Genomic DNA, 23387 nt, shown 5'->3' with positions numbered 1-23387 from the left:
TTTAAGATGTATCAGCTGTAGCTACCCTTGATCCAACTGTCTTCAGTCTAACATACGGTTCCACTGAGGAAAACCAAAGGAAATGTCCACATCCTGGCAGCAATCGTTCTAGCGCCTCATAGAAAATAGTGGACTTTTATTTTGAAACCCAATAACCGGAACAAGGTGTATTGTTCTGGAAAGAGGAAAACATTCGTAAAGAAAGCTCAACTCGTCTCGCTTATTCTCAAACTTCTGTGTCCTGAAGGTGTTTCGCTGTCGGACTGAATAGTCCTCAGGTTTGTTGACAGACGGAATCATTAGACGGTGGGATGGCGTCGCCGCTGGAGATGACAGAGATGTACGACAACGCTTTGCTGGGGATCCTCCAGCACGTTGGGAACATTCAGGACTTTCTGCAGATCTACTTTGGCTTTTTATACCGAAAGACGGACTTTTACCGGCTGCTGTCTGGTCCTAACGACAGGATGGGCTTCCCCCCAGGAGTGGCGGAGAAGATGGTGCTCAAGGTGAATTTTTAGTTGGGGTACACAGGCGTCATGGCAACAGCTACCTGGAAAACGGTCATTCAATCTGAATTTCACGCCTTTGTACCCAAAGTACATCCTGTAATAAAAAAATTGCATTGATTGTGAAAGTGTGCAAATAATTCACATTTTAGACAAGTCAATAAGCAAGAAACATTACATCAACATTAATGACTAATAATTACATGTAAATGTGTATTTATTTAAACTGTACTTACAGGCCGAGTCAGTCCTTGAACTTGAATTAATATTTTTACACTTTGTGATTTTACATCTTTCTTCTGCTGAAATTTCGCTCAATTTCACTTCATATCTCGCTTCACAGACATGTTGGAATTTCTCCCATTCACCTGGATTTCTCCGGTAGAATTTCTACCTGACCAATCAGTGAACACAAGGAGAAGTTGTGAACGACGACTAAGATTTCCTAATCTGTTTTAGAATTGTAGTCTGCCTGTAATTTCAGCAATGGCAGCAGAGGGAGTGAACGAAGCCATTCAGTCCGTATTGGCCACACTTCCAAATATGGATTTAACATGAACAACTTGTTCACTTTTCTCTGTTTGTAGCACAGACAATTAGGATTTTATGCAATAGACTAATAAAAAGTAGTGGACAATTGTGAAGTGAAGGGATTAAACATATACATCTATATCTATCTCTCATTTCCAAACACTTTCTCCTGACAGTGTATCACTGACTCTGCGTTTTGCAGAAGCTTCATCGCTATTTCTACTTTTAATCAGGCCATGTGCTCTGATTTTTCATCCTCTCCAGACATTTGGGTTGTTTGAGAAGCTGGCCGAACACGACAGAGAGCGAGCGCTGACCGAGCAGCGAAAGAGGGAGGCGAGCTCGCGTGCTCCCCTTGCTGCCCAGGAGGTAGAGGTGTCCTCTGAGCTCTGCCAGGCCACCGAGGAGAAGAGCGGCGCGGAGCCGTCGCGCACTGAGAGCGCTTCCTCTGACGTGGGCGAAGTTTCCGGTCCTGCAGCCTCTGAAGATTCTGGGAGATCGCAAGCTGCCTGCAGCGGACCAGGAGGTGAGGAAGGACAGGCAGCGGCTAACCGTACAGCAGCAGCAGCAGAAGAAGACAGGTGAGTGCCCCACTATGTTCCGGCTGTGGGGTTTCCAAACTTTTCCATGCTATGGCCCTAGGGCCATAAAGAACTTCCAAGCCGTTTGAAAAACCCACAGACAATGCAACAAAATATGTAAAGTTGCACAGCAGAATGAGATAAAAGATAAAAATGCCTTTTGAGGAAGGTGGACAAAATGTGTTCAAAGGTTCGAAGCAGGGCCGGCCCAAGCCTCCATGGGGCCCTAAGTGAAATGTGGTTTTGGGGCCCTCTAGTTCTGCTAACAATGTGGACTGACTGCAATCAGCAGCCCGATCATTAGATCATTCACACACCTGCTATAAACTTATTGCATCTCTAGCAGTGCTGTTTACATTTTATACATTTATAATAAGATACATTTATTGGTAACTGATTTATCAACCAGTTAATTTCTTGGCGCTGATTTCCTTCATTTTGGGGGATCGTGATCGGCCAATACTTTCATGTGAATCCCATCTTATCCCCTAATCTGATCTTCGTCAGTAAAGTTTTAAAAATCAGCCTCTGTCCTTTTCTGTTCTACAGTCAGAGGTTTGACTGACAGACCGACCCACCAGGTCAGGTCTGAACGTTTAGTTAACAGCATTCAAAATTATTACTTACAAAAAAATCCAAAATAAAAAAACCCAGTTCCACTGGGGCCCTACAGGCCGCTTAGTTTGCTTTTTGTTTGGGCCGGCCCTGGTTCGAAGGTAACGTTTGAAATAAAGTGAAGCAAAGTCATTTTGGGTGAATCATTTGAAAATGACTTCTGCCTATGCTTGCATTTTAAATAAGTACATTTTAAAAAATCCTGTTTTTTGTGATTATTTTGTTTCAGACCTCAGAATGAGTTCCAGTCCAACCCGGACAGTTACAACGGAGCCGTGAGGGAAAACTACAGCTGGTCCCAGGACTACACCGACGTGGAGGTCCGCGTGTTCGTCCCCAAGACGGTGGTGAAGGGCAGACAGGTGAGCTGGGTGTTCAATCCACCTCCTGACATGTCCGGACTCTTCCGTCGTCATGGCGCTAACCGCTAACCACTTCTCACTACCATCCCTCAGGTCAGTGTTAGCCTGCAGAGCAGCGGCATGCGAGTCAGCGTGAAGGACGGAGTGGAGGAGAGAACGCTGATGGAGGGAGAGTTCATGCACAAGATCAACACCGAAGACTCTCTGTGGAGTTTGGAGCCTGGGAAGTGCGTGCTGGTGAGTGCGGCGCTCACAAGAGTCTGACGCGGCTGCGCGTTGGTACCCAGGCTAACCAGCAGGTGTTCCGCGCCGCAGCTTTCTCTCAACAAGACGTCCGAGGTCTGGTGGAACGCGGTGCTGAAAGGCGAAAAAGAGATCGACATCAACCAGATCAACCGCGAGCGCTCCATGGCAACGGTCGACGAGGAAGAGCACGCCGTCCTGGACAGGCTGACGTTCGACTATCACCAGAAGCAGCAGGGGAAACCACAGAGTCACGAAATGGTGAGGAGCATCAACACATGTTGTAATAGCCATGTATCCGTTAACCACCGCCTTGTGCAAATTGAAATTACAAAAATAAATGTCCTAAATGGTAATGCGCCAATTTAAAAAAAAAACGTGTGTTTTTTTTATAAATAAAATTTGCGCTGGGATGGTGTTTTATTGGGGGGTCAAAACCCTACATGCTCTCAACTAGATGGGGTTTGTCGCTCCAAAGCCTGAATAAGACGCCAATTGGCTGATGGATGACGATTAATAGCATCATGGCTGAGTCATAAATAAATCTGATTTAACTGAAGCTGCCAGGATTTTTAATTACTTAAATATTCGGTAAAAAGTGTTTCTGCCGCAGTTTTGCAAAATGCACCAATTTCGATTGAACCTCATCTTAGTGGAAATACTTTTGATCAAACTTCTTCTTTTTTTTTTTCGATTCATGCAATTTTATAGTTCATTGAAAAGCAGCTAAACACATCAGCACTGAGGTTGAACAGATGAAGCGGATCTCGACCTCGACTCTGTCTGAAACCAAATCCTGAAGGGGTTTTGAACTCATCAGGTGTTCAGGGTAACGTCTGCTTGTCTTTTGGCTCCTAGAAAGTGCATGAGATGCTGAAGAAGGGCTGGGACGCAGAGGGCTCACCTTTCAAAGGCCAGGAGTTCGACCCGTCCATGTTTGACATCCCGCCCAGCGCCGTGCAGTTCTGAGAGGCGGCCCAGACCGGGCCAAAGACGAATCGACTCACTTTTATCTACAGGACGCATCGCAGGACGGTCAGACGGCGGACATACAGGATCATCAATTGAGAAGGGTGGACGGAGAATAATGACAGAGGCGCGTCCAGATGGCAAACACCAGGTTGATGTTTGGCAGAGTGAACGGCTTTCTTTGTTCGGTTATTATTTATGGAGATCCGTTGTGCCTATTTCTTTGTTTTCTGGTTTGATTTTGTGGAACCAGCTCCCCCTGTTGGTAAACATCTGTACGACAGGTTTCCTGCTAGAGTCTCAACCAAAGTTTTGGGAGATTCAACCCAGTCCTGCTGCAAATATCTGCTTTTATCAGTGGAACCAAGGCTGGAAAATGTCATGGAGATAAAGGTTTTTTTTTTTTCACCAATTCATTAATTTCTGTCTAATTTTAAAAGTCAAAGAAAGGCAAAGAGCTGCCAGCAACATTACACTGACAGACATTTGAGCAAAGGGGTGACCTGATGGGATGATTGTTTGGGTTAGTGCTTTTCAAATGATTTGTTGAATAAAAACATGTTAAATATATATATATAAAAAAACTTAAACCTGACGTTTTATTTTTTAGTTTTCAATTTAAAAAAATAGGAAAGATTTTAATGAAATTTCCAAAGGTCACCAAAGATCAGCCCTCAGCTAATTAATGAAATCAAATGAAATGTATATAAATCATTAATTGTTTGTGCTGCATGAGATTTTTGTGGCACATTTGGTACCAAATTTATTTGATTTTGTAAATGTGTGGCTAGTGGTTTGTCGACATTTGATGACCTCTGTAAACAGAGCCGGCCAAAGGCATCAGCAAGCTAAGCAGCCGCTTAGAGTCCAAGGGCCACTAAGGGAATCAGTGGAATTTTTTTTTTTTTGTAATAATTTCTAACATTCTTAGTTGAATGTTAGAGAACATGAGTTGATGTTCAGATCATCCAGACGTCCAAAGCTCCGGTCAGAAGTTAAGTTAGCAAAACAATGTCTCTAAAAAAGACTTATCCTTCAGGGAGAGAGAAGTGAGGGAGAATAGAAAAAAGCCAAGATAAAGTTTGTTTTAATGTGCCTTGGTTATGTAATGTTTATAAAAAAGATTTGTGAAGCTGCTAATAGAAAATTAGATTTATATCGACCTTCAACGGTTCAGTTCAACAGCCAAACATTTATGCTACATCATTTGTATTTATGTGAAACTGAGTTTAAACTTCAAAGGACTTGATTCTCATGGACGGCTCTGTATATTTCTGAGGTATTTTTGGCTTCAAAACAATAAGGTTTGATAACAATAATTAAAACTTCTCAATCTTTTGACATTGTCTAGCAAAATGTTTTTACGTCAGGCTACATAGCTGCTACATGGATGAGCTGCTCTGTGCTGTAGTTGGCGACATGCTGTTTGCTGCTGAGCAAAATCATTTTCTGGCTAAAACAAACATTATTTTTACATCAACTTCTAAGTTAAACTTCTGTGAAGATCATTTGAAGGCTCAGAATCAGTCCAGTACCGGTATCGGTCCACATTTTCACGGGAGAAAGACTCACCTGGTATAAATTACATTTTAGCTATTGGAGTATCGCTTAAGAGAAATTTATTTAATCATAGAATGTCATGAATATGTGTGTAGAGCTGCACCGATTGAAGTTTTCTGGCCGATCCCTGGTTACTGATCTTTAAAGAGCCGGACCTGCCAATTTTGGTTTTGTCCTATATCAATCTTTTTGTCTTAAATGTTGCTAAATATAGAAGAAAGTCACTGAGTTGGCAACAGAGAGGTGAATACTGTTAACTGTAAACGTTCAGACCTGACCTAGTGGGTCGGTCTGTCAGTCAAACCTCTCACTGTAGAGCAGAAAAGGACAGAGGCTGAATTTTAAAACTTTACTGATAAAAATAAGATTAGGGGATAAGATGGGATTCACATGTAAGTATCACGATCCCCCAAAATGAAGGAAATCAGCGCCAAGAAATTAACTGGTTGATAAATCAGTTACCAATAAATGTATCTTATTATAAATGTATAAAATGTAAACAGCACTGCTAGAGATGCAATAAGTTTATAGCAGGTGTGTGAATGATCTAACGATCGGGCTGCTGATTGCAGTCAGTCCACATTGTTAGCAGAACTAGAGGGCCCCAAAACCACATTTCACTTAGGGCCCCATGGAGGCTTGGGCCCTGTCTGGAAACTTTCACTAATCGATTTGAATTTAGTGGGAAGGCCAACTTCAAACTTCACCCAGGTGCTGAAGAGCAGGAGCTTCTTAAAGCTGGGTACATGTATTAAAGAGACAGATACCAATTTGCGATTTTTGATAGAGCATTTTCATAACAACCGAATATAACAACAACCGTTGTTTGTGCTATGTAATGGCACCACGCACCCGGAAAATACATAACACTGTCTGTCCTCTTCAAGCTGACATAATGAAGCAAAAAGTTCCTGGAGAACCCGAATATTCTCCGGTGAAGTCTGAGGGTTTTCCTCGGTGAACTCTAAAAAGAAATGCCCTGCATCAGCCTCGCTGCGATGATGCGAAATCACCGTCATCTAGAGAGCTCTGGAGATCAGCCCCTGATTTATCATGGATGTAACGGTGATCAGATGAAACATTTAACCAGATCAGCTCCTAACACCTTCCTCCTTTCCCCTCCGTGGTTTCCACGCTTTCCCCTCGTGTTTTCACTTTCTTTCCTCCCTCTCCGGAGGATCACGTCATGCAGTGAGCGTCTCCTCCCGGTATTTAAAGCGTCCGCGCTGCTGCTCGCCTTTGCAGAGCGGAGAGAGCCGGGGACCTTGAGAGCGCACCGGGCTGCAGCTCAGCCACTCAGCCGTCCGGAGCGCCGCGGTGGGCGGAGACTGAAGCCCCCTCCACCCACCCACCAAAAAAAAAAAGGTCCGCAGCCACAGCATTTTGGGACTCCCCTCCCTCACACTCACACTTACAAACACACACACACACACACCCACACCCACACACCTTCACACACACATACACAAGCATCCAGTCCGTCCGAGGAGCAAGGAATCATGGCCACCACCACTTGTACGCGCTTTACAGATGAGTACCAGCTCTACGAGGAGCTCGGCAAGTAAGTCCTCGTTCGGGTCGTTGTGTGTCCTGCATGCCCGCCTGCATGACCCTGTCCTGGGCGCGGACGCGGCGTGAGGGATGGAGGTCTGGAGAACCCTCCACCCCCCTCCTCCACCTCCTCCACCTCCCGCTAATCTGCAGGGATGGCTCCAGAATGTTCTAAAAAGCTCCTTTTTTTTGTTTTGTTTTTTGCCTTTGGACTTCTTTAAAACGCAGAATGAATTCAAGGAGGGTCATCAAATGTGCCCGAGGAAGCAAGAATCACTCCTGGGCATCCCCTCTTCCTCCTCTTCCTCTTCCTCTTCAGCTCCCCATGCCCAGAGGCTAATTAGTGCCCAGGCCTCTTATAGAGGGGGGACGAGGGGGACTTCAATCTGTAATGATCTGCTGAGAGTCTAATGAGGTGTGTGGTTGTATTTTATTTAATTTTAATTTTTTAATTTTTTTTTTTTGGCACATGTGTCTGCAGACAAAACGAGAGTCTGAAGAGGGCGATGGGTGCCTCAGTGGGCAGATGCGAAGTGGACTCAGTGTCTCTGTCAGGCTGTGCGTGGGTAGAGAGGATCTCTCTGCAATGTCTGCCTCACAGGAACATTTATCCCACAGCAGGAACGAACACAGAGAGAGAGAAGGAAGGAAGGAAGGAAGGAAGGAAGGAAGGAAGGAAGTTGAGATCTCCGTTTTATTAAACCCTAAAATGATTAGTTTAGCAGACTCGTGTACAGTCACACGAGGAGAGATAAGTTTGAGACAAAAGGATCTGCTGGTGAGGCTGGAGCTGCTCCAGATCCTCGTTGCCGCTTTTTAAGGACTCCCGCTCTGACACGGTGAATCTCTCTCTGGGAATTTACCTATTTTTTTTTGACTCCAAAACTTTTCCTCATTTTGTCATATTCCAGTCCCAAACTCCAAATGTATTATATATCTGGATTTTAAAATGGCAAAGTAACACAGAGTTGTTGGTGGGCGATGCAGACTTGGAAGTTTTATCGTGATGTTTTTTGCGGTTCTATTGCGATAAGAACAAAAGTGACGATTTATTGTTACTTTCTTAGGTGACTGCATGGCGCAGCCATTGTATATGACAAATGGTGGAGAAAATAGTAAAATGGGTCATTTTTGACAATGATGTCATGACATCATTAATTGTAATTTATAATGACAACAGTGAAATTGATCACAATAAATGATAAACGATATATTATATGACATGACAAATTCCCACCCCTACATTGAGCATAATTGTGAAGTGGGAGGAAAGAGATAGATTAGTTTTTCACTTTTTTATTTTATTTATTTATTTATTTATTTATTTATTTATTTATTTATTTATTTATTTATTTATTTATTTATTTATTTTACCAAAAATAAAAAATTAAAATCTGAAAAGTGTGGTGTGCATTTGTATTCCAACTCAGCAGTATTTTGGCAGTGTGACTCTATGAGAGTTGTTCGTTAAGAGACTGACATGTTTGTTCATTCTACTTTCTGAAATAGGTCAGGCTCTGTCAGAATAGAGGGTGTCTGCAAATTGGATGTAGCTCTGGACTTTGACTAGGCCATGCTTGGATCCAAACAGGAGCTTTTTGGGGCTTGTTGTGTATTGTCTGTCCATATTCTATGTTATTTTACAGTGTATTTTGAATTAAAGTTTGACTTTTTTTTACTGCTCTGTTCATCCTCTTATCACCTTGTGGTGCAAACAACCCATTACAAGATGATGGAAATAATTTAGAATTTTGAAAACGGTGTAAGGATTTCTCTAGAATGTTTGAAGTCTTTTATTTAGTTGTTGTGTATTTCTGCACCATCTGCAAAATGCACAAACACAGAGGCAGCATGTCAGAAATGCTTCAAATGCATAATTTAGTCCTGTCATCATCTGGGTTCACATTTGATGATGAAGATGTATATTGTAATATGTCACTTATTAATAACCACACAGACACTTTTTAAACTTCCGCCAAAAACAAACAAAAAAAACTCTGAAATTTCTGACGTTTGAAGCTCAGAAAATTCAGGGTTTTTTTTTGTTTTTGTTTTTTTCTAGAAAATCTCTGAGATTTTTCTAGGAAACTTTTGACTTTTCAAATTCAAAAATTTCAGACTTTTTTTTTATTATAGAAAATTCCTGAGATAGATATTGTTTTGGCAGAAATTCATTTATTATTATTATTATTATTATTATTATTATTATTATTATTATTATTATTATTATTATTATTATTATTATTATTATTATTATTATTATTATTATTATTATTATTATTATTTTCTTTTTGAAGCACACATTACCAGCATTAACCATCCGCTATGCCTTTAGGGAGTTTGAAGAAGAAATGTGATCAGGTTAGAGACCAGCTGCCCTCTGAGATGAACTAATCCAGGGTTTTGGCCCCAGACCCGGGGCCCTCCTGCTGCCTCCCACCTGCCCTGTAGCAAACCCGCCACGCGGAGGCTCTGCTGCCTGTTTTCCACGCCGCGGTTGGAAGCCAGCGCGTGTCGTGCTTCTACTCACCCGGTCTCCTCATAATGTATGCGGCGCTGGAGAGCCTGTAAGAGAGAGATGGGCTTCTGGGGAGGGGGAGTGTGAGTGTCTCATTGCGTAACAATGCTGAGGTGGGATGAAATTAGCTCGGGATGACAGAGGTGGTTATTTCCGTCGGTCTCTGCAGGATTCGGTGCACAAAGATGATCCTGAGAGCTTCAGAGCGACGCTTCCCCCCCAGAACGGAGCCCCGGATGTCACTCAAGTTATTTTGGTCACCATACATCAGACACATTGTGACCGCGAGGCTTGCTGCTGTTGCTTAGATACTACTTTTAGCAGATGTAAAATATCCGTACCTCACTTCAAAGTGGGAACATTAACACAATAGACGTGTCACAGGCGGCTGCGATGATGTAACGTCAACGTTTGTTCACAACTCAATCGACTTACTGAATCTGAGCTTTGATTTGCATTCGATTCTATTTAAAGTCGATACAGAAAAAGTTTCCAGCCTGAATCATTTTTTGACTCAGTTCCTGCGTTCAGTTTTCCATCTGCAGTCAAACAGAGAGAAGCTGATGAATTCAAAACGCAATTCAGATATTCGGAAAAATGATCGCATGGTATAGAGCCCTTTGAGTTTCTTCCAAATAATAAATAAATAAAAATGAGGTAAATCAATCAATAGATAAATAACCCAACAAGAACCTTGTAGACTGGACAATAGACAACTGACAATAGAATAAACTTGTTTTAATATCCATTTTGTCTTATTTCCTGAAATTAGAAAAAAAAAAGACTGACATTTATTAGTAAGTCAATTGTTGCATGTTGACATTTTAACTTTTAGCAGCTAGCAATATAGTCAAAGACTTTTCTTTCTACTGTAGACATGAAATTTGAGGAAGTCCACTTAAACTAAAATTTAAAACAAACATTTTATGTCAATTCTATTACAGTAGAAATGGAATCAAATCACAGTAAAATTGTTACAGAGTTTCATTATACATATAATGACATCACAGTACAAACTGTAATTAAATTACAGATTACAGTAACCTGCTGGCAATCCTGCTGACAGTAACTCACTAAAAACTTATGACAATGCTGATTCAAATGATCGCAGGTGGCGATGAATGTAATGCATAGTGAGTACTGCTTACTCACCATGCAAAAATCAACGTCTGAATCACTGTGTACGGTTTGGGCGTCACAGACAGAGCAGTCTAAACCCACCAGGCTCTGGAGACGTTCCTTCAAGATGGAGCCAGACTGGATGGAAACATAAACATTTCTAAAGACCAATCAGACTGGGCCAAAAACCCTTCAAATGTCTGCTTTAAAACCTCAAAAATGAGGAGAGATTTCATTTTCCAATCTCACTGTGAGCCAAAGCATATTTAGAATATTTAAAAGATCAACTTTACCAGAAGAAAATCCAAGTTTTGAGGAAGGCTTCAAACCAAATCGGAAGAAGAATCTTTGGGGGCGTCGCCTGTGGATTAAAGATTTCCTTTGAAACTTTTTACAAAGGAAAACATTTCGAGTAACTTCAGATCTTTACACCCATATTAATGCACAAATTGGTGCTTCCACACAGTATTAGTGGAAGTGTTTGCATTTGTGCAACAGTTTTTCATTTGAAGGAATAACAGTCCCAGTGAAGGTGGAATGGAAGAAAATAACTTTTGGGTCACAGTAGGTTTTGCATTTACTCTACTGATTTTCCATCAGAAAGTCATTAAATATTAAAACAGAACCAAAATTGTTTCTTACTGAAGAACGACAACAGGACATCACATATCTACTTAAATGAACCGATACAACATGGCAGCATGTGTAGCATATGTTATGTGTTGATGAGGATCAGGTATCGTTCTGTAGCTACATGCTAACAAAAGAGCTAGTTAGCAACTGGCTAAAGTGAGCAGGAATTCAATTCTGCAGTACGAGTTAAACCTCTGAATGCGACGCTTTTTCCTTCTCCATAATCACGTAATACTTTGATTAACCCAGAGAGGATTTCATTCATCAAAGCTGGATTTTATTCAGGAAGGGTAGCTCAGCTAGCAGCAGCAGCAGCAGCCGCCTTTTGAAGTGAAGTGAAACGGGTGGATTTAAAGATGAACAGGATTCCTCATATAATCTGAATCAGGAAAGTGTAAAATGGGGTCAGGATTCTGTTGAGGAGATCAAAAGCTCGGAGCAATTTCCTCCTTTTCAGCACTTTTCTTGGCTTGCTAAGCAAAAAAGAAAAAAATGTGACAGCTTAAGAAAAAACAGATTTAATAATGTGGATTTGAACTGTTTTAGTTTGTTCCGCTTTTAGTGGTCTCCATCTCTCGTTGAGAAGCACAGTTTAAAAAAAATAAAATTCATTTTAAAGGCTGGACTTGTCAACCTTTAATGGTTGAAGTTCTTACTGCTTCTATTCCATGTAATCAAACAGCATCCATCCATTCATCCGTTGTCTATGAACGGATGAATGGATGGATGCCATCAGGTTGTTTTTTATTACGGTAAAGGATTGTCATGAAATAGTGACATAAACAAACAGAAACCAACTAAAGTGTACTGTGACTGGTAGTTTATGGGTTACTGTTGTGGTCAGCTTCTGTTGTGGCAGCAGATGCAGCTCAGAACTGGAAGGCATGAGAGAAAGGTCAACTATCTGTAACCCTGAATCATCTCATGACCAAACTCTTTTGGACATTCATGTTTTTTCTAAAAAAGGAAACACTTTTCTAGAAATAAGGCAGCTTTACATTCAATGTTTTACTACAGTCTGTTGTTTTTAGATTTTGTTGGCAATAGTGGTCAGACAGGAATAGAGGGAGAAGACGTGGGGTAAAGGTCATCAGTCCAGGACTCCAACCCGTGGCAGCCTGAGGCCTCCATACTGTACTCCATATACAGTATTGTACACCTTTAGGGGTGGGTCACACTTTACCCCTATAGTTGATATTTAAAGCTGTGAATAACATCATCGTCTTCCTAAAAAATTAAAAAAATGACATAGGCTATTATTTTAGGAAGGTGACAATATTCAAATCTTTGAATATCGCTTGTGAATTGCAAATTGTGCATAATACTTTGACAGATATTGTCAGACACCTGGAAAGTTGAGTTGACCTAAAGTCCAACATGGATGTTTGGAAGGGATCAGGAGGTTTGCGGTTCTTGCGTGATCTAAAGGAGAAAAATTAATCCCTTTTTGATGTCTGACTCTTGAGGAATCCTCTTGACTCTGTGGTGAGATAGGTTGGGTTATGTGATGGATCTTTCTCTGATCAGTCGAAGACAAGTGTCATCACTTAGTGCTTGTCTGGAGTTTTGCATTTCTATACACGTACACCTTTCACTTTGGCGCATTGAAAGAAGCAGCACACGATACAGTTCAAGCAGACTTTTCAACTACTTTCCCAAAAAAGTAAAAAGTTACAACAAATCAAGCACAAATGGCACGGTTGTGAAAGTCGCTCTTCTCTGTTTTTGGGGTGAGATGTGTCTGGGCAGAGCGAGAGAGTGAGAACAAGAAGGAACGCGAGAGTGTCAGAAAAGACCGCTGAGACGGCCGTTTCCACGCTGACGCAGCTCTAGCGGCGGCTGACCCGTCTCTCCCTTTCCTTTGTGCTGTCTCTTGTCTCCCAGGGGGGCCTTCTCGGTGGTGCGACGCTGTGCCAAACTCTGCACAGGCCAAGAGTACGCCGCCAAGATCATCAACACCAAAAAGCTCTCTGCCAGAGGTGAGGAAAAGGAAAGTCACGCGGCGACTACGCAGACGCAGCGGCGTCTCGTCAGTCTGTGCGTCCTGGATCCTCAAAGCTCCACATTAGCATATTCTAGCGCCTGTTTGTTTCCAGCATCTGAAGCCTCCACGTCTGTTCCGCAGAAAACACTTCAGTTTAATTTTTCATTTTAAAATGAAATGCTTTAAGGTACATAAACTGTTAAAAAAAAAAAAACGCCAACCCCCCCCCAAAACAAACCCCAGTCGTTTTTACGGCCATGATTACCAGAGTTTTCTTATGAAAATCACAGATAACTCTATTAAAGGAACATGTGGATAAATTTACAGTGATTGAAATAGCAGCTGAATTACATTAACGTTCACTCAACAAAAATTACATATTTATTTTGCATACGAGTTTTCTACATAAACCGATTAAATGAAAAATACATAATAAAAAATATATGTTTTTTAAAACCGTAGTTTTTCCAGTATTTGAATGTTGTAGTAACAGGATTGTTTTGTTATGACATTTTTTTTTTTACCACCATTTGTCATTTTAACAGATACATTTGATGATACTCTCATATTGTTTCTGTAAAAACAACACACACATTTTGTTTGACATTTTACAAAGGTTTACTGTGAATTAAACAAAACATTTCTGTTTTCCACTTTACAATATTTTTCTGTTATTACTTTACACAGTTCTTATGTAAACTCCAGGGCCGTTTTTTCTTATAGCTACAACAAACTGCAGGCTGACTGTAGTTATTGCTGTCAATAAATATTTTTTATCTGTATTTTGCTCAAGTGCACACCAGCAAGTCTACCTCTGAAGTAACGAGATAACAGAAAAGAGAGGATTTGGAGTGGCCTATTCAAAGCCTGAACTTAAATATGACTGAGATTATGTGGCCTGATCTTAAACATATTGTTCATGCATGAAAACGAAAAGAATAGTTGGCCAAAAGGTCCTTATTTCCAGATGAAGCTAACGCTGGACCTTAGCCAAAGCTAGCTCAACCAGTGATTAGCTTTAGGAGGCCATTACTTTCTCACATAGGGGTTTGTTCAGGCCAAGAAATTAAATCTCTCAAAAACTATATTTTGTATTAAGTGATGATCCAGAACATTTAAGTGAGAATAACAAAAGCCAAAAAAAAAAAAAAAAAAAAAAAAAAAAGCAGAAACCTGTTAGCGCTAAACATTTTTCACAGGCCTGCATGGCATGTAAGGCAAATAGTATCCGATTTTATCCACGTTTCTCTTCTCTTTCCTCACTTTTAAGATGTATTTCTATCCCTGTCAGTCCAACTGTGATAAAGCAGCATCTGCTTGTTCTTCTCCCGCTCATATAATGCTCATCTGATGAGCGAGCGCCTCAGAGAACTTCTGAAAATAGCAGCAGTAGTGTTATTAACACTCAGAGCAGAGACTGAGCTGAAGTCTGCATCATGGCACCTTTATTAAAAACATGACAGCTGCTCTCCGTCCTGCCCTCTGCTCTGGGAGGATGAAGTCCTTCACCGCTTCTCACTTTGTGGCTGAAACAGCTGTGTTTGTGTGTGTGTGTGTGTGTAAGCTGCAGGGCAGGACCAGCTGTCACTCGGGTAAAAAACAGATTTTTTGGGGGGTAACTCGCCCTCACATCTCAGGATTCTCTCCTCCTCACCTCTGCCTCGGTTTGTCCTTTTACTTATGTTTGTTTTTCCATCTTTCTATTTCTCTTCTTTCTGCTTGTTTTCTCGTTTTATTCTTCTTCCTCGTCTTCCTTCGCTTTCTTTCCTGTTCTTCGTTTTGTGTGTTGAGCTGTTTTTACTTCTGCTGTTTTCTTGGCTCCTTGTTTGTCCTTTCTGACCCCGTTCTGCTCTGTCTGTTATGTTGGTTCTTGTTTTATTTCCTCATTTCATTTCTGCCACTTTTCACTTTCTAGTGTTCTTCTTTTCACTGCAAAGACACAAAATCCTACCAAGTATTGTTGGTCTACTTTCTAGTGCAGATATCTTAGTACACTTAAAATAAGATAACTTATAAGTAACTTTTTATCAGGAAGTAGAAGCTTATTTTAAGTAAATAATTTCTTAATATTGCTTTTAAAAATGACTGGTAGATTATTTCACTTATAACAAGATGTTTTTCCCATGTTATAAGTGACAGTGGAACTTGTACATTTTCATCAATATTAAGGAATTATTCACTTAAAAAGCTGCTTTTTACTGCTGAAAAGTTACTTGTAAGTTAGTTTTGTCTTATCTGAAGTTTAAGTTCTAAGATATTTGCACTAGAAAATAGACCAACAATCCTTGCTAAGTTTTTGTGTTTTTGCAGTATAGTTGTAACTCCATCTGGAACTAATAAACATGAAATTAATCCTAAAATTGGGATAATATATGAAAACTTGATTCAATTCCCTGTCCTATTGTCTGTAGCTGTTTGAGTCATCTTGTGTTTTCTTTCTCAGTTTAGTTTATTAGTTGATTTAAAACAGGGGCAAAGTGCAAAAACAACATTAATAAAAGATGCTTTGTATCATATCTAGCTTAAGCCGAGCACGTACCTTAATAAACCCGACTGTTATCATAAACGTACATTAAAAGCTCTGCCTGCAATCACTGTACAAAGTCATAAAATTACAACAATATAATCAGCACTAAATACCAAATTTACTACCTGAAGCCATCTTTACATTCACCCAGATCGGATCGGCGCAGTAAACGTTGGGCTGCTCTTAGTTTCTCATCTACCGTCTCTGTTCTGTTCTGTTCCTTCAGACCACCAGAAGCTGGAGAGAGAGGCCAGGATCTGCAGATTGCTCAAACACCCCAACATCGGTGAGCCTTTCCAAATCCTGATCATTTAGAAGCTATGCTCTTTTACCGATAAACGCCAACATTAAATGTGTGGAGTGAAAATTAAAAAGACAAACTATATCTGCTTCTTATGTCAAGGTTGCCTCCTAATTGAACAGGAGCAACTTTATGGAAAAACCGTTTGAAGGAGACAAAGATCCAGGAGACTGGATCTTTGTCTCTGGATCCAGCTGCCTTCAACTGTCGCTACCAAAGAGGAGCAACAAGTGACTCTTCCAATAATGAAGATCACTAATTTTGAATAAAAATGGAAAAAAAAAGCCCAGCTAAAAACAAATGCAAGTTTTTAACAGTTTTTCAGTTTATTTCTGCAATATCTGCATTGAAGCAGTAATTTATTTTTAGGTATGTTTTTGTCATTAGGTTGAAATGCATGTGCTTTTTTTTTTTTTTTTTTTTAAATGTTTCTTAAAAATTTCCATCCCAAAGACAAAAAAAAAAGTCCATCCTCTTCTTGCTAAATGTTATATTTATCTTTGTTTTAAATCCTAAAATTAGAAATAAATTGATGGTTGTTTAAAAATGATAACAGAAAATGATAATTGGTCGTTTTTTCAAAAAGTTGTGTGACATTTGTGAGTTTTATTTGGCTGCAGAACCCTGATCTGGGGTATCCGGATTTAATAAAAAAAAAAGAAAAAAAAAAAAGAAAGAATTAGGGTTGTACATTTGTATAAAACTATCTTTAGTCTATAAAATGACCTAACAGATTCCACTCTGTCCATGTTTATTAAAGAAACACAAAGCCAAGTGAAAGCTGACGTGAGACTTTTGGGGAGGATCCAGTTCAGAAATCCTGCAGGCAAATTGTCCGTCTCCATTTGAGTCGGGTTTTCAGACTGCAGCGGGTGGGATTGCGTAGCTGTGACAGCGTTGACACATTTGGGATTTGCATGTGTCAACCTGCGACAGTTCACAGCAGATCGGCGTTTGATAGAGACAGGAAATGAACTCAGAAAGGTTCATCAGCTTTTCGGCGGACAGAGCTGTTCAGTTCAGTTCAGTAAATATGGAGGATTTCTAACAGAGATGGACTGATCCACTTTTTACACTTTCAATACTGACGCCGATATCCGAGGTTCAGTATCGGCCGATACTGAAAAATGCTTCTTTTTTTAAACACAGATATAAATGTTCTGAATTACAAATGTATTTGATAACTCTGCACTAGTCCAGCACACCTAAATACACCAATAGCTTCACAAATTTGGACAAACATGTAAAACAACGTTAATTTGTTTAATCAGTGCGATTAGAAGTGGAAGAGCCAATGGAAAATAAATAATAAAGAAACTGAAACTAAGAAAATCAATAGGTAGACTATCTTGGTCAAACTTGTAAAATTAAACTGTAACAAACCTCTTTGCAAATGGTTCAGAAAGTTCAATGAGGAATTCTAAATATAATGTAAAATAAATAAAGCATGACAACACAGAGCATAGAATTAGACTGAATAGAGCTGCCCTTGTGGATCAGGAACATCGTCACTGATACCTGATCTAGGATCTTTTTTTTTTCCAATATCGGGTCCTTTACAGATATTCATATTGTATCGGTGCATCTCTAATTTCTAAAGAAGACAGACACGATGTGGGCTTCAGTTTAAGGACGATCTTGATGTTTCTGTTGCAGTTCGTCTCCATGACAGCATCTCAGAGGAAGGCTTCCACTACCTTATCTTTGACCTGTAAGTTCCTGAACCTGCTCCTTGCGTTGATTCTAGCCCTCCATCACCTCCATGCGTTACTTTACATCCCCATCTCTGCATTCCTTCTCTCTTCATCCCCTTCTTACTCCCCCTCTCCCATTACATAACCGCACACACTCACCCTCCCCTCACTGCTCGCGGCTCCCGCTTGGTGCTGTGCACACTCTAACACACACACACACACACACACACGCACGCACACATATGCAGCCACAACTCCCCCGCACTGGAGCTAGTCTCCATGGCAACACTGTCAGAGAGAATCCTGCAGCCGGGGTTTCCCCCTAATGAGGACATCCCCCTCCTATTCCTGTTTGTATGCGTGTGTATGTGTGTGTGTGTGTGTGTGTGTGTGTGTATGTGTGAATGAAACAAAAGTGTGTAATTTCAAACTCCATCCCTTCCGTCTCTCAGGGTGACAGGAGGGGAGCTGTTTGAGGACATCGTGGCTAGGGAGTACTACAGCGAAGCAGACGCCAGGTAACCCCCCTCACACACACACACACACACACGCACACGCGCCTCCGTTCCCTCTCCTCTGCATTCTTCCCCTCCATGTGTTGCTTCTCCAGCCTCTGCAGTCCTCCAGCAGCCCGGAGAGTTTGCTCTCCTCTTGTTTAGGCAGAAAATGTTTTGACACATTGCTCGTAGACGTCTGCCTCTCCTGTTTTTGGGCATTGCGCATTGTGATCTCTGATGGATCCCACCTCTGCACTGTTTTTTGGTTTTCTTTCCATGAGCCAAATGGAGGTCGAAAGGGAGCTTCCCCCCAACCACCAGAGTCAGAATTTACAGAGAGAACAACATGCACACAAACAACAACAACAACAAAAAGTGCACACAAGCCCACGCTGTAGCCCCTCAAGAGGTAGACCTAAATCAATTTGAGCGAGGAGGCGGTTTGTGGAGGCGAGAAAGAAGAATAGAAGGGGACAGTAGTGAAAGGAAGAGAGAAGCAGGGATAATGAGAGATTTTAGCGGCTTTATTCTCAAAACTCCATAAATATGTCATCTTTCGCCTTCTTGTCACTCCTTGCACCTGTTGCCAAATTTCTGGCTCATTTTCGTTCATTTTAATGGAAAAACGCATTTATTGAAAGGTAATGTAATGTTCAGAGTGGATTTGCTGGTTTAAAATTTACAGACCATACTTTACCTTGAATCAAATATTCCAACAGCAGGAGGATCCGTGCACAGTGAGGATCCAGAGTTACAGCAGCGACACAAAATGTTCCCATCAACCAACTATTAGTTGTCTTCAGGTCGCAAGGATAAGGAAACACTGAACTTCCGCTGCTCAGCCTCACTTTATTCTGGGGTGTTCCTTAATCAGAAGGATATGGAATATGATCATACTGTAGCCCTCCAGGATGTAGACTTAAATCAATTTGAGAGATTAAGGTCTACATAAATCACTAGAAGTTGAACTCGCAATAATTTAAATTCTTGCAAGTTCAAGACTGTGTAGTCAGTCAGCAGGGTCAAGACAATACAAAGTTGTAGGTCTGTCCCAGTGTCTCACTCCAATGGGATGCACCTCCCTAGAATGCCTCCAAAGGAAGGCGCCCCAATGGCATCAGACACTAACTGACTCCTCTCAGTACAGAGGAGCAGGAGCGTCTCATTCCATCACTAAGACTGAATCATCGCCAGCCTATAGAAGAAGCTCATTTCAGTGGCTTGTTTCCAAGATTGTACCTTTCAATCATGATTCATTTATCAGGAAAATAGGTAAGGGTGGCAGCGCAGACGGACCAGTACAGCTTCACTTTTGTCTGAGCTTTTATTTTTACAAAGACAGACCCAGGAAGTATCCTCACTTCTTCAGAAGAGGTCCTGGTCTGTCCATGTATCTCACAGTCCATCCTCTACTCACTTGTCCTGTTGAACAAGACTCCAAATCCTGAGGCAGAACCTTCAAACTCAAAGGAGTTGACTCCTATCCCGTCCAGCCATTTTACAGTTGTGTGTGAACCCTCCAGTATACTCTGAGGATCATGGCTTGTAAGGCCAACAGAATCATAAGATCTACAAAAGGCAAAAATGAGACCCTAAAATTCCCAAACCAGACTCCCTTGTATCCATAGCTACATTTTGAGTCCAGTCTATGAATACCGCAAAAAAGGGTCAGTGATAAAGAGACAACCCTGGCAGAGTGAGTCCATCCTGTGGTGGGAACAAACTCAAGTTTGTGCTCAGGATGTGGACACAGCTTTTACTGAAACATAAAAGGATAGGGAAGCCCTTTGAACACCAGCCAGGAAGCAGGCTGACCTGGTATCACAGGATACCTCAAGGATTACAATCATGAATCTTCTTCAGGTCCACTGAAGACATGAAGACCTGACAATAAAATTTCTATGTTCTCCTCAGGAATTTTGTGAAGGAAAAGCTTTGTTCAACTGCCTGCACTGTCTGCATGATGTACATTATAGTGTGTAATTGGTATTTTATCATGTTGGATCAATACCTGACCTCATCGGGCAACAGAAGGGCAGAAAATATACCTACAGTATATACAATATATAGGCAATATAAGTGCAGAGTCCTGTGTACTACAGATAATACACCAATACATCATAAATATCATATGCAAACTCAATGGAATACCCTAAATGCAATGCACTGGTATGACTAGCATGGGTGAATGATCCTGGAATCTGTAGTTTTTTCTAAGCTCATCCATCCAAATGTTGAAGTTGAGTTCTGACTAGAACTATTATAGATAAAGTTATTCCAATAGAACATCATGAATGTAAATTGGTCAGTCAGCAGAATCTTGATGCAAACAGATGAAGATTACTGTTTACTTTCTTTTAAAGGGCATTATTTCTGCATTTCATGTCCTTCCCATGTGATACCCAGGTTGTTTCCTTGATTCTATGTTAACTGTGTAAGTGTGAGCGTATGCATGTGTGGATGTTTGTGTGTGGGAGTGTGAAGAACTTCCCTGTATTTATGCCCAAAGTGTCTCACTGAATTTCTTTTCTGTGTTCCATCTGCATCCTGTTGAGCTCTCAGATCAACCCAAATTATTTATTCTGTCCACTTAAATCCAAGAAAATCTTAGATATTTGTTTTTGTCAAGAGGTTCTGTCACAAAAAGTTGAGCATGAGCAACTAGTGCCTTTTACAACCTGGTGTATGTATGACGGCAATGATGTATGGTGCAGTATTAGGGCCAAAATTAAGACTATTGTGCACCCAGCTGCAGCAATGTCCTTAACACAAGATGAAACATCCATTTCGAAGCCAGCTAATGATGTGATTAATGATGGGCTGACACCAGCAACTGACTGGCAAAGCAGAAGGAGACTATTCAGTTGCGTTAGCATTGGAGAGGCTAACAACTAACCTGCACAGGCTAGTCACCTAGCATGGATAGGCTAATTGCAACCATAATATTTTGTATGTATATTTTATGTTTATTTATTTAGCCTTGATGTCATGCCAGGTCACAGTAAATTCTGTCAAAAGATCACATCCCAACACATATAATACATGTTGCTTACATGCATTAGATACATCTTGATGAAAGTTTTTTTTTTACAGTGTCTTATCCAGTTATTGATCAGCATAAGCATGCTAGTCATTAGCGTTTGGAATGATAACGCCAGGCTACCCATGCTAACGGACAGCAGAGAGAGTAGGTTATCCAGTGGCTTGTGCTAGTCTATCATCCTAGTCATTAGCCTCTCCAATGCTAACGTAATGAGTAGTTTGCTTCTTAAACTGCAATGAACTGCAATGGAAACAGTTATGAAATGAATTATCAACATTTTGCAGAGAGCAATATAGCTAATGTTAGCTTAGCACTACGAAAAAGGGCTCAACGTGAAAAGATCTTTACCAAGATGTCAGTTTATTGAAGACTGCAGTTGTGTGTTCAGCCAGACCTCTTATTAGAAACATATGATAAATGGTGTAAAGACATTACAGTTTCCTGGAAAGAGTTAACCGAGGTGGAGGAGACATTGAGGAGAAAACTGCAGTGTTGACAGAATATATTAAAAATGGCAACGCTTTGTCCAAAATGGAATTGGTGAGTTATGTGTTATACAACCACAATACAAGGTCTCTGTGTCAGAAAATGCTGCAAGCAGCTTTGGCATGCATCAGATACCATAAAATCCTCAGGTGAACATTCCTAGTTGTATTTCTTTAAAAAGAACAAAACTGTTCTTGTACCATCTTTGGGACAGCTGTAACTGAATGTTTGCACAGCTGAAAAAATTTAATAAAAATTTGGATGAGGCCACAAAAGCTGAATGATCAAAACTGACTCTGTTGACCTTTAGTTCAAAATGAACCAGGGATGCAAAACATTTTCTGAGCTATTTCTAAGGAACATCCATGTAAATAGTTTGGCTAGTCGGATTTAAAAGTAACAGATTTTCTTGTTTTGTATCAACACTAAACAAAATTGCTTCATATTTAAGCAATTTTACAACCAGTATTTTGGTGCACATATTTGTATCTGGTATGACTTTGAGCTAATGGCTCCTGGAAGCCATTTTGTGAGAAAGGAAGTTGCACTCATATGTAGAGGTTTTCATGTCGTTTCCTTCAGTGGTTCTTGGTCCAGCGCCACCACAGGCTAGGAGGGGAACAGGTGTGAAAGTGGACTGAACCAGCTGAAATTTCTCTTCACCATTTAACAGAAGTTTTTTACTTCTTACACTTATACAATACTTTACATTTATTTTGATAGTCATGATCAGTGTTTTGTCTGCTCAGCACATCTCATCAGGACTTCTGGGAATCAGAGCAAATTCTGCAGTGCTGGTCACACGACACTAACAAACCATGTTAGTGAAATAGACAATCATTTTTACTTCTGCTATCAATACTAGTCTAACGGGTGAAAAACATTTGATTGTCAGACAAAACCCAGTTTGGGTAAATCAACAAAGTTCTGAGCTCAGTCTTTGAGCTTTTGGGATCAGGTTGTAACTTCATCCAAAGGAAGGCTTATTGATTAGGAAAATAGTTTCTCATTGTCGTACCAGTTGGAATATCAAACACCTTTTAGTGTGTCAGCATAAAACAAGATAAAAAGTAGTCTTATTTCATAAATTGTACACATATTTCAAAAAAATGTGAATCAAAAAGCATTCATGTAAACACAAATGAAATGTCTGTCCAGTCAGCAGAACACAGAGAGCAGTTGGCAAAAGCCTATATATATGTTTTGTCCAGCCGAGAGTCGGAGGCTTAAATCCCTGTAGAGTGTAATGTGTGTGTTACTGTGTCAGTTTTTCTTTCTTGAAGAGCCCTTGCCCCCCCAACCCCCATCCTTCTCCCCTGTCTTCTCTCTTTTACCTGCTGCTCACCCTGTCGTTTTGTCTCTGCAGTCACTGTATCCATCAGATTCTAGACAGTGTGTCTTACACCCACCAACATGACATAGTGCACAGGGACCTCAAGGTGTGTGTGTCTCATTATGTCGTATCGTGTCCCTGCATTTACATGCTTGTGTCTCTGAAACATGCCTGTGATTTTAAAACAATCTGCCTGTGCCTGCTGTCTGTCTGTCTCCGTGTGCGTCTGCCTGTCTGCAGGGTTGTTTTGGTTTTTTTTGCTTTTGGGATTCTTGTTGCACTACTTTAAACCCAATTGATCAGTTCTTGTCCTGGCAACAGGACCTGCTGA

The 23387-nt window shown here is 40.7% G+C and overlaps 2 protein-coding genes across 8 annotated transcripts in view; both read left to right on the top strand.

Moving 5' to 3' along the window:
* The first annotated feature begins 139 nt into the window (after window positions 1-139).
* On the top strand, window positions 140-5148 carry nudcd3 (NudC domain containing 3). Its single transcript, XM_044095910.1, has 6 exons — window positions 140-509; window positions 1305-1621; window positions 2466-2598; window positions 2692-2835; window positions 2914-3102; window positions 3700-5148. Exons 1-6 carry the CDS (start codon window positions 312-314, stop codon window positions 3808-3810), a joined length of 1092 nt encoding a protein of 363 aa, XP_043951845.1. The 5' UTR covers window positions 140-311; the 3' UTR covers window positions 3811-5148.
* A 1424-nt stretch (window positions 5149-6572) lies between these two features.
* The window catches only part of LOC122819288 (calcium/calmodulin-dependent protein kinase type II subunit beta), a 46456-nt gene continuing 29641 nt past the window's right edge, over window positions 6573-23387 (top strand). The window contains exons 1-6 of one of the 7 annotated variants that reach the window (XM_044095904.1): window positions 6573-6931; window positions 13076-13170; window positions 15929-15988; window positions 17660-17714; window positions 18150-18215; window positions 23090-23162. In XM_044095904.1, the coding sequence (XP_043951839.1) occupies window positions 6870-6931; window positions 13076-13170; window positions 15929-15988; window positions 17660-17714; window positions 18150-18215; window positions 23090-23162 (411 nt within the window). In that variant the 5' untranslated portion in view covers window positions 6573-6869. The remainder of the gene's footprint in view (window positions 6932-13075; window positions 13171-15928; window positions 15989-17659; window positions 17715-18149; window positions 18216-23089; window positions 23163-23387) is intronic. The other 6 variants (XM_044095907.1, XM_044095902.1, XM_044095901.1 and 3 more) reach the window with 6 other exon arrangements.

Source organism: Gambusia affinis, linkage group LG17, assembly GCF_019740435.1.
Source record: "Gambusia affinis linkage group LG17, SWU_Gaff_1.0, whole genome shotgun sequence".
Lineage (NCBI taxonomy): Eukaryota > Metazoa > Chordata > Actinopteri > Cyprinodontiformes > Poeciliidae > Gambusia > Gambusia affinis.
Note: the sequence above shows the minus strand (reverse complement) of the source record. Positions and strands in the feature narration are given on the sequence as shown.

Coding starts and splice junctions, on each gene's coding strand:
- nudcd3 (XM_044095910.1), top strand. CDS start 312: ATGGCGTCGCCGCTGGAGATGACAGAGATGTACGACAACGCTTTGCTG. Junction 1,622..2,465: donor GCAGCAGCAGAAGAAGACAG/GTGAGTGCCCCA, acceptor ATTTTGTTTCAG/ACCTCAGAATGAGTTCCAGT. Junction 3,103..3,699: donor AACCACAGAGTCACGAAATG/GTGAGGAGCATC, acceptor TTTGGCTCCTAG/AAAGTGCATGAGATGCTGAA.